Raw genomic sequence first — 10,583 nt, 5'->3', positions numbered from 1 at the left:
CTCAAAAAAGAAAAAACAGGGCTCGGCGCCTATAGCTCAACCGGCTAGGGCGCCAGCCACGTACACCTAAGGTGGCGGGTTCGAATCCCCAGCCCGGACCCGCCAAAACAACAATGACGGCTGCAACCAAAAAATAGCCGGGCGTTGTGGCGGGCGCCTGTGGTCCCAGCTACTTGGGAGGCGGAGGCAGGAGACTCGCTTGAGCCCAGGAGTTGGAGGTTGCAGTGAGCTGTAATGCCACGGCACTCTACCCAGGGGGACAGCTTGAGGCTCTGTCTCAAAAAAAAAAAAAAAAAAAAAAAAAAAACAAAAAAGAAAAGAAATCTTGAAATTCCCACTTGCTAATGAGATGAACAAAAGGGATCCCTAGGGGGTGACTCACCAGGGCTGGCAGACAGACACCCTATTAGTTTTTGCTGATAAAGGATTAAAAAACTCCCTAAAGCACTCCTAGGGGGACTTAGGCAGCATCAGGGTTACTAGTTACACAGCTGTGTACATGATGTACAAATATGGCCTGTACAATAGGATACACACATTTTCCTGGATGAAGATCACACTTTGATAAAAAGTTGACTTAAATTATACTCCCCACAGACTAAGGCCCAGCTCTGTGGTCTGATATCCACAGGCAAATGCGATTCTGATGATAGTAAGAACCATATTAGCAACAATCATCCATTGAGTACTGAATATCCGAATATCACTGAGTACCGTGTTCCGAATATCCAGGGCTTCACAAAACTTCACAACCACCTCTGAGAAGGGAACTACTGATCCCAACTTACAGATGGGAAAATTGAGGCTCAGAGCGGCTAAGGCAGCCAGCTACCAAATGATGGTGATTCAACCACAGGTCCAGTTCCCATGTCTAAGCTGTTGCTTCCATCTCTAGTAACATATAAGGGAGTGGGGTGAAACTACTACAGGGAGATGGAAGATGGGGGAGGGACAGAGACCATTCCCTCTCAGGGAGGAAGGCTGAACAGGAGGCCTTTTGGTATGTACTGCCCCCTCCTGCAGACTCCTGGGACAGTACCCACTTGGGAGGTTGTCACCTGTCACTCCCTTCCTGGAACACTATTCGCTCAAGGACCTGGGTTTGGAGATAAGGGGCCAGACTCAGCATCTGGATATCTGTAAGAATCAAACACACCAACGGGTGAAGTGACCAGGTGTACAGGTGGGAGCAGAGGGCACACGCAGTACCCTGTAAAGTGGCCCTGCTGCCTCATGCCTTCCTCCTGCTTAGGGGTCTTCATTCAGATCAGTTGAGGGCTCCTTTTCACCCTTCTCCAGGGATCTGTTGAGAAAGCAGCCTTTTTTACTCAACCAGAAAGAAAGTTTCAGACTGCAAACAGGTCATGGCAGCTACTACTGCCATGGGATCATCAGGGGGAAGAGGCATCGCAGCAACATGGAGGCCAGGAGAGGGGGCATGGCGATGCGACCCCCACAGAAGTAGGGATCCTAGGTGAGTGGCACAGTAGTGAGAGCCGGCCTGAGACAGGTTTCCAGAGGGAAACTCTAGATGGGTGAAGACACATAGGCCTGACTAAGGCTGTCGGGTGAGGAGGTGACAGGAGCATGCCCTGGTAATTACTGTCCCCAGTCATTCAAATGTGTGCCCAGAGTATCTTTACACATATTCCTACAGATAAATATGGTTTTGTGTTGAAAAACAGGTAACTCCTATTCATTCCTGGGTCCAGTGAGTTGAAGAGTAAGGACAGCAAGGCATTCCCTGCTTCCTATCTGGACAGCATGGGCTATTCCTAGTTTTAGTCTAGTAAACATTCTGTGTTCTTACCACACCTCACGCTGTGGGGGACCCTGAGGGTGCCTCCCACACAATCCCTCCTCAGGCTCCTGAGAACACTGTGCCTTAGGCCACTTCTAGCTCCCACCTCCAAGGTTACCTAATAGGTTGGCTCTGTTGTTTGAGGCACTGGAAACCGTGCTTTGCTAGAAACACAGTCATCTGGAACAGGGAGTCAAGCAACCAGAGAACAAGCGTGTGCTCTGTCTTTTTATTATTCTTTATTTATTGGTCCTACCAACGTGACCCTTTACCCAGGCCCACTGTTCCTATGCATGCTGGCTTCGCAGACAGTCACATCATATATGTCTATGTCTTGATTAATTTTTCCTTCCTATTCCTTTTCCATGCTCTGCCTCATTTTCTCAGAAATTAAAGGCTTTTACTTATTATTATTTGTTTGGTTGGGTCTGTGTAAAGGTTCCTTGGCAGGAGAACATGCATATGACTTTAAAATAAAGACCAACATTCTGACACTAAGGTAATGCACAGAAAAAATACAGTACTCAGACATCATTGCAAATAAATACCCCATACAGATGATGTTATCTCAAATGTAACAATATTTCTTATGAATCAACACTGTAACAGAAGGTAAAAATAGGAGTCCCTAAAACTAGGAATAAGAAATGCTTATTCCAGGAAACAGAATTCTTTTATTCTTATTATGTATATTATTATAATTTGTCCTTTTTTTGAAGGAGGGAGGACAGTTTTTCTTCCTCTAAGAGTACCAATCTGACCACTCACATGAACTTCACTCAGCAAACGGAACAGGATGTGGTCCTGGTTTGCTAAGGAACTTTAATGAATTCTGTTTCCTGAAATTAACAGTGATTAGTTACACCAAGCAAGAGAAGATATAATGTCTCCCTTTCACATTTGCAAAGAATACTATGGCTAACCCTCACCCCTTACTGCGCATGCCGACAGAGTGCCGGCCCTCCTGATACCTTCGGCTCTTCACAAACGTGGCGTTCATACAGCTTGCTCAGCTTGTCCCAGAAAGTCCATTTGGTTCCCAAAGCACACTCAAAGTTTTGTGTTTGCTTTTGTTTTCTAAGCCCCTGAATTTGCTAGTAAAGAATCACTGATTAACAGAATTTTGCACAATGACTGTTTCTTTCCCACAATGAAGATGCCCAGGTCCTGGCGTGAGGCATGTACCTGCCCCCACCTGCTGGCCCACGCTGGCCTTTAGCATGCCCAATAGCTCTTCCCTGCCTACTTTGGAAAATGATCTACACTGGGACACCTCCCTCAACTGATGAAGGCACTACTGGCAATGATTACTAACAAAAAGGCGTTGAAAGAGAACACCCTAAAAATCGACAACTGTAGAATTTTCTAAGTGTACCACAATTTGGCACAACAACCAGAGTAACAAAACAATTCCAATTTGGAATTTTACTGGTACAGTTGTATAAAATTCTGTTAATCAGTCATGCTTCACAATGTCCTAAAACCCAGATAATTCTGGAATTTGTAGGTAATACTACTCATTCAATAATTTATCTTTTTGTTCAAGTGCCTATTACTGTTTTAACCAGAGCAAAGGTCAAGTTTTCTTCTTGTTACATTGAACTATTCCTAAGAATAATAATAATACAATATGAAAAACCCCAGAATTGGAATACCCTGGATTTCTTAATGAACATGGCATTTAAAATCTGTAATTTCAAACATGAACCATAATGCCGTAAAACCTAAAAGGCTGCTGAACCACAGCGTGGATACACTTAGCCGAGCTCCTCGCCGGGTCGAAGCCCTCACCTCCACAGTCTACAGCTACTCTCTACAGAGCACACAGCTCTGCCTTGTGCTGACGCCAGACCAACACAGGGGAGCTGAGGCAGACAGCTACAGGACCACGAGCACAGACCACGGCATCTGAGACGGTCTCTACGCAAGGAATTAAAGAAGCAAATATAATATCAAAATATCAAAAGTGCACAGGTCGATCGGATAAAAAAGGAACATGTGTAATAAGGAGCCTCTGTGGTGGGCATGTCCAATGGGCTCCTGGAGAGCCTGGCAGCGGGAAGCAGGGTCTTCGGCCATACAGAGGCCTTTCCATGCAGCAGCTTTTCGGCATGCTCTATAGTAAAGCTTATTTTCCTCCCATTAAAAACTTGGGGAATGCTATTTTGAAAAGAATTGCAGTGGCATATCCAAAAATATTTTTAAGTGGACTTTTAGGTTGCCCTTCCTTCCTCCACGTGGGCCATGGGAGGGAAAGAGAGAGGGCTGCGGTGTGACAGGGCCAGGTGGCCAAGTCCTCCCGGCAGCTACTCTACAGCTGAAAACGGGAGAAAACAAAACAGTGTTAGAAATGGGTCACCCGTCCCTTCCTGTTCATCTGACAACTAAAGCTCTCCACGTGCTGGGAAAGCGTGAGCACGTTAGTTGGCAGAAGAGAAGACCTGTGCGTGTTAGGGGGCTGGTGGCTCCAAGTACCCACAAGCCCCTTAGGAATATGGAGAGAAGCTATATACCAGGCTCTCAAGGAGAGGGCGAAGCGGCATGCGGGGCAGGCATGCAGGTAGCCATCCCACAGCAAATTCTGCTGGGGCTGGGGAATCCGAGCTCAGGACAGATGCACATGGGGACACACATGGACCTGTCCTGGAGTCTGGAGGGGACTGAGATACATCGAGCACCAAAGGAAGAGTGGGTAGGGGCAGACAGCTGTGGGGGAGGGCAACACAGTCTCTTCCCCAGGTAATGGGAATCCCTTTCCCATATGAGAGATGAGGCAAGCAGCCAGTACAAAAGATGACTGCAGTTTCAAGTCCAGCCCCATGGGGTGACTGGAGAGAAATACTGAGAAAAGCTCTGCTTCAGAAAGTGGGAACGCAGACAGGCTAATGCCAAAGCTCTGGTGTGGATGGAGCCTCTGCCAATGGGAGAGCCCTGTAGCTGCCTTGCTCTTTCTCCATCACCCCCATCCCCAAATTGCACTACATAAAGAGAACTGAACACTTTCTACCTGGGAATCCTGGGAACTGGCCCTGGGTGCATCCAAAGCTTTCCCAGCACCAAGCCAGGCTGTGGCTATGACTCTGTGTGTCCTTCAATTTAGCTGAGCCTGCTGGTGGCCCAGACTCCATGTAGGGGATTCTAAAGCCTTGCTTCTTCAGGTTTGAAGCCCCCTGGAGGAAGGCTTGATAATGGGTCACTGCAGTCACCCCAAGTACCAAAGGACGGGCTGTGCACTGAGGATCAAGGTCTGACCAGGCACTTGGAAAGCTTTTCTCATTGAAAAGGAAAATTTAGGCCTTGGGCCCTGGTAATCTGTTAGCTTACAGGCCTCTAGACAAGCATGCTAATCTCAGAAACGAGCGACTTAGCTCTGGTCTCCTGGGTTATGGTCAGCTGTGCTTGTGCCATGTGTGTCTGACCAGCAGAATGCAGGAGCTCAGGGCTGCTCCTCTCTGGATTTGGGGGAACAAATTCTGCATCTTTGTCCTGAATGTGATTTGCAGTGAGATGCTGCACAAACTACAATGTAATTCTTTCCATAAAACTATACCAAGTACAGAGGTATCCTCTGAGGCCGTACCTATGATGTAGGCTGGAAACTCCTAAAACTGCTTTCTGGTGCTCACATTAAACACATTTGACAAACATGCAAGTTTCAACTCAGGTTCTGCCCCTGCTGGGTGCCAAGGAGCAGGATGAAGACTCCTTCCCCTGGGTTTTTCCAAGGGTGCCCAGGGCCCTGGAAGACACTTTCAGAAGTCTGTCTTCTACGAGCATGTGCAGCTCTACCGCCCCCCAAGACACCCACCACCACCCGTAGAGGGTAGCTAGGGAGGGGGAACTTCTGAGGGGGCTTTTAGGAGAAGCGCCACGAAGCTCTCAGGAGTATCCTGATGATTTACACACCCCATGCCACCTCGACTAGAATCCTGCCCTCTGTGCATTAGTCACGTTAAGACTGACCTAGCGCCGCTGTCCCGCTGTTGCTGGGTTAGTTGAGGTGAAGCGGGCGTTAGCTGCAGCGTGCGGTGCCCCGCAGCCCCTAATCGCAGTAAATGCTGTGCTTCTCACTGCAGAACACCTGGTTGGCCAGTCCAGTGCCCTCGGCTCTGTCACTGGCACAGGCGCATGTGTGACTTACGCTGGGGGTGGCCGGCTTGGCCTTAGGGGTGGCCTTGGCACGGCCACGCCGGGTCTGTTCATGGTCCAGCTCGAGCAGCTCCAGCCGCTGGGTCAGTGCTAGCTTCTGCTGGATGGCCATGCGCAGCAGGGAGTTCAGTGTTTTCTTCTCATCCTCAGCAGCTGCGAGCTGCCGCTGCATCTCGTCCAGCTGTGTAATGTACTCGTCACACCTGGGGGCCCAAAAGCACAGCTGAAGACCAGGCAGAGCTCAGCCAAGGATGGCAGGGCCAGGCTGGGCAGTCCTCTGACAGTCCACATGAGAACCGGCCCTCAGTGTGGCTCCTAGGCCAGAGGGCCAGGTTGAGGGAGACCCACATTGGCTTTTAGAGCAAAGGTTTCGTTCAGACAGCCCCTAATGAGGGTCAGAGGCAGCTTGGGCCCAGGCAGGGTAGTCCTATGAACCTGGTTTGAGTTTTGTGTTTTTATGGGGGCAGGGGCTGCTTTGCTCATTTGGCTGGATATGGTGCCTATAAAGTGGTTATGTCCCTCAGTTATTCAGCTTTCTCTAAGGGGCTCTTCCTACTTCAAGGCCTTGAGGTGGCTCAGGGAAGAGATACCAAGCATCACTGGCTTATAGGGTGTAGATGTAAACCTTAGCAGGACTGGGCTTGTTCCTAAGATCAGTGCTTAGTCAGTTTGTGCTTAGTGACCAATCAGAACCAGGGGAAAGTGCATGTGGAAGCCAAAAACAGCCCCATCCTGAAACCTAGGTCTCTGTTTAACTGCCATACCCACATGCTAAGCTGGGGGAGGATCTGGTCTGTCCTTGGGCATCCCTCTCCCACATGTCCCATCCAGGGTCTAGGTGGGGCCTGACAGATGCTGAGAAACTGAATTATCCGGGGGGCACCTGAAGTAGGGAAGGCCATGCAGGTGCTGAGCACAGCTCCACCTTGCCCATTCTGTGCCCTGACCTGCCCATGCCCACCTGCCAGGAGCTGGCCCTTCAACAGTGCCCTTCCAGGGAGTATGCTGCCCACAGGGACGCACACAGAGCTCTGATCCTCACAGCTTTACTTGAAATCTTGGTTCCATATGAAATAAGGCAAGTTTACAAAACTAGGGTTTATGTGCCAGATGCTGAGGAAGTATGGAATCTTTCCCCAAGCTCCAGGAAGAGGAGAAGCTTCTGCAGAAATCTTGGAACTCTTCCTGGTCTGTTCCCTGCTGTGGGAGGGTCTCCCAGCAGGGAACAGAGAGAATGGAAGTGCCCAGCACCAGGCTGGAGAGAAGCAGGCCCAGCACTCAGTTCTCAGCCTGTCTACTTTGGAGTCTCAGTTTTCTCACCCACTAAAAGGATATCTGCTGGGCCCATGGGGAGGGCCCCTCAGTGCCATTCCAACACGGGCCAGCAGGTGGCACTGACCATCTTTGGAGAGGAAAAGGCAGGGGCATCTGTCCAGGGACCATCTCATGGAGGTCCTTTAACACCTAAGAAACCTCACTTCCTAGCCTTGGAGTCTGACTTCCCCAGCCTGAGAGGGGTGTGTACACCGGGGGGGCCATCCCTCACCCAAGACAGAGCCCATCCCTAAGAACTCCCACACACAGAAAAAGAAAGAAGGCTGGCTCCCTCCCAGCCCTGAGGTCCCCTCCTCACCCTCCCTTTACTGTCAGGGTGGAGGATAAGAGAGTCCCAGGTAGTCATGAGCTGCACACAGAGGTGAAACCTCAACAGGGACACTGGCTGTGACCTGCTAAAGGCAAGAGGGGAAACCTTCCTTCTCAATCTATAAACCTAAATGCATGTTCATACTTTACAGCCAAGTTCTTGGGGGGCAAACTCAAGAGAAGAGACCAGGGCTTGTTTGTCACTTGCTTGCCCCAAGTCAGCTGCTACAACTGTAGGCACCCACACTTGCCCCCTAAAGCTCCACACTTCTGACCTGTCCACTCCAAAATCCTCTTTCCTCAGTCCTTCTGCCTCTCAGCCTCCTTATATATAAAGTGAAAAAAACAAAACTGGGCTTGCTAGGGTTTCATTAACAGCAAAATGGAAATGGCCCCATAGACCCAAGCTGTTGGGGACCTAAACATAACCTCTCACCCCTGGTCATATGCAGGTATCTGCCAAGCAAGCTCCATGCACCAGCACCTGCTTGTCTGACTGTAGGGGAAGCAGAGATGGCAGTTCCCAGTGAAGCTGGACAAGGCTCTGACTCAGCACGTCTGCAGGTGCTAGGGCCACACATGAGGAGAGGGGCTGAGGGCAGTATGGTTACCTGGTGGCAAACATGGCCCGCAGTGAGGAAAAGGTGGCTGCGTCCTCCTTGAGGGCCTTGAGTTCGTTGCGCAGCTTCATCATGGTCTCGGTCACCATCGCCTTCTCATTCTCATACTTGCTCTTTAAGTTGGCAAGGGCCACCTCAGCGGTCTAGGGGGCAGATAGGTGTGCAATGGCATGATAATCAGCCTAGAGGCCCTCTGGGTGCGTGATGAGGACCTCAGGTCTGAGGTGGTGCTGGTGCTCACAAATAAAACTCCCTAGGAGAACCCTCCCTCCGACACAGCCCCAGGGACAGACTCTGACAACTGTGCTTTGGACATCAGCCTCCCTCAGTGAATCCCAGCAGCAGAGGACGCATGCCCCAAACCTACTAGTGGCTCTCACATCGCTCTCCTCACAGCATTTGGGCCATGGCTCTCACATGTTTTTACTTCAGCATCAGAAACCGTTATGAGGGCTTGGCGCTCATAGCTCAGGGAGTAGGGCACCAGCCACATACCAAGGCTAGGGGGTTCGAGCCTGCTTGAGGCCTGCTAAACAACAATGACAACTACAACCAAAAAAACAGGCGGGCATTGTGGCAGGTGCCTATAGTCCCAGCTACTTGGGAGGCTGAAGCAAGAGAATTACTTAAGTCCAAGAGTTTGAGATTGCTGTGAGCTGTGATGCCATGGCACTCTACCAAGGACCACATAGTGAGATTCTGTCTCAAAAAAAAAAAAAAAAAAAAGAAGCCGTTATGAGGTGGTGACAGGTGAGTGGCAGGGGGTTTTCTTACTGGCCAAACTGCTCTGGCTAAAGAGGCCTTCAATCTTGCCTGCCCACTCTGGCTGGGGGTCCTGAACAAGGGGACAGCAGACGCCCATGCTGACTTGGGGCCAGCTCTGCCTCATGGTAGGAGATAGGCCTGGGCAGCCCTGTGGGAGATGGAGGATGGAGGCCAAGAGTGGGAAGCACCCTATGAGCCAGCCCTGGGTGACTGGCAGTTTCCCCTCTCCCAGCCACCTGCCTCACCTGCTTATTGGCCTTCAACACAGTGCGCAGGGTGGTAATCTGCTCTCGCTTGGTACTGAGCAGTGACTTCAGCTTAAGGATCTCCTCCATGAGTGCCTCCTTGTCCTTGTCCACAGCAGGGCCCAGCTCCTGTGAGGCGATGCGCTGCCGCGACAGCTCTGTTGTGCGGTCCACAGCTGCCTGCAGGTGCTTGATCTGGTCACGGATGATAGCAATCAGGTTGTAGATATTCATGGGCTCCCGGCGCGGATCACTAAGGGGTGACGGCAACGAAGAGCTAGGCAAGGGGCTGCTGTCCCCAGCCCCGCCATCTGCTCGGCCAGCCTCTGTGGCCAAGAGCCCCTTAGGCAAAAGGATAGGTGAGCGGCGCCCACGGCCTTCAGGGCTGGTGCGGCCCCCAGGACTAGTGCGGCCCCCAGGACTGGTGCGGCCAGCCCCACCCTGGCCCTCGCGGTAGTAGTCCAGCATGACACGGTTGGGCGTCTCATTGTTGCACATACACACGTGGTGGTAGAGGTTGGCCAGCTCCTCGCTGAAGGTCACCAGCTCATCCTGGGCCACGCTCAGGCTGCCCTGTGTCTCACCAGCGACGTCGCTCACCTTCTTCAGCTCCTTTTCCAGCCGGGCCAGCAGCTCCCGGTCCTGGCGGCTGGCCTTCTCTAGCAGGGAGACCTTTTCGGTGAGTGCCTGGCCCTCAGCCTCATAGCGGCTCTTCTCCTCGGCGTACTGGGCCTCATGGGCCTCATGAGTGCTGCGAAGTGCCTTGAGCTGCTCTCGAAGCTCACCAGCTTCAGCCACAGCCACGTGGTACTTGCAGGCTAGGATCTCAGGCCCATTGATGTCCACCTCATAGTAGTCACCATCCTCATGGCTGTCACGGTCCTTCTCGTTGTCCAGGGCTGTTTGGCGCTCCTTGCCAGCTTGCAGGCGCCGCAGGGCACTTAGGTTCTCTGTGAGGCGGCTCACTTTCTCGTGCTGCTCTGACAGGGACCCTCGTGTGTGTTCCAGCTGCTTCTGTGTGTCCTGAAGTGTTGCCAGCAGGCCAGCCTTCTCCCGCTCCATCTGCAAAGGTACAGGCAGCAAGAAGATAAGTCAGCAGGTGTCGGCCTGTCGGGCTTAGACGACCCCACATGGTCCAATAACTTCCCATGTCAGGGTGGGTAGTAAGCCCTAGATTTATTTGGCCACCCCTTCAGTGAGGCAGGACAGTGACATGCAGGGTATGGAGAGGCTGGAATTCACACTGACTTTGAGAATACCACTTGTTAAGCAGTAATGGTGGTTACTAAGAGGCAGGCTCTCTCCCTACCTCTGCTAGAGGAAGCTGGGCTCAGAAAATAAAGCTCCAGTTTGTCCGGG

General features: G+C 51.3%; 1 protein-coding gene across 2 annotated transcripts in view; it reads right to left on the bottom strand.

The window, feature by feature from the left end:
* Positions 1–2,016: 2,016 nt before the first annotated feature.
* Positions 2,017–10,583, bottom strand: part of BICD2 (BICD cargo adaptor 2) — a 71,705-nt gene continuing 63,138 nt past the window's right edge. Inside the window, exons 5-8 of one of the 2 annotated variants that reach the window (XM_023516260.1) lie at positions 9,225–10,286; positions 8,206–8,357; positions 5,943–6,153; positions 2,017–4,118 (exon numbers count right to left, since the gene is read on the bottom strand). In XM_023516260.1, coding sequence (XP_023372028.1) covers positions 4,113–4,118; positions 5,943–6,153; positions 8,206–8,357; positions 9,225–10,286 — 1,431 coding nt within the window. In that variant the 3' untranslated portion in view covers positions 2,017–4,112. Of the gene's footprint in view, positions 6,154–8,205; positions 8,358–9,224; positions 10,287–10,583 lie in introns of both variants that reach the window. The other variant, XM_012808382.1, reaches the window with a different exon arrangement.

Source organism: Otolemur garnettii, unplaced genomic scaffold (assembly GCF_000181295.1).
Source record: "Otolemur garnettii isolate 467f Iridium unplaced genomic scaffold, OtoGar3 scaffold00088, whole genome shotgun sequence".
NCBI classification, from domain to species: Eukaryota; Metazoa; Chordata; class Mammalia; order Primates; family Galagidae; genus Otolemur; species Otolemur garnettii.
This window is presented reverse-complemented; position numbering and strand designations above follow the sequence as displayed.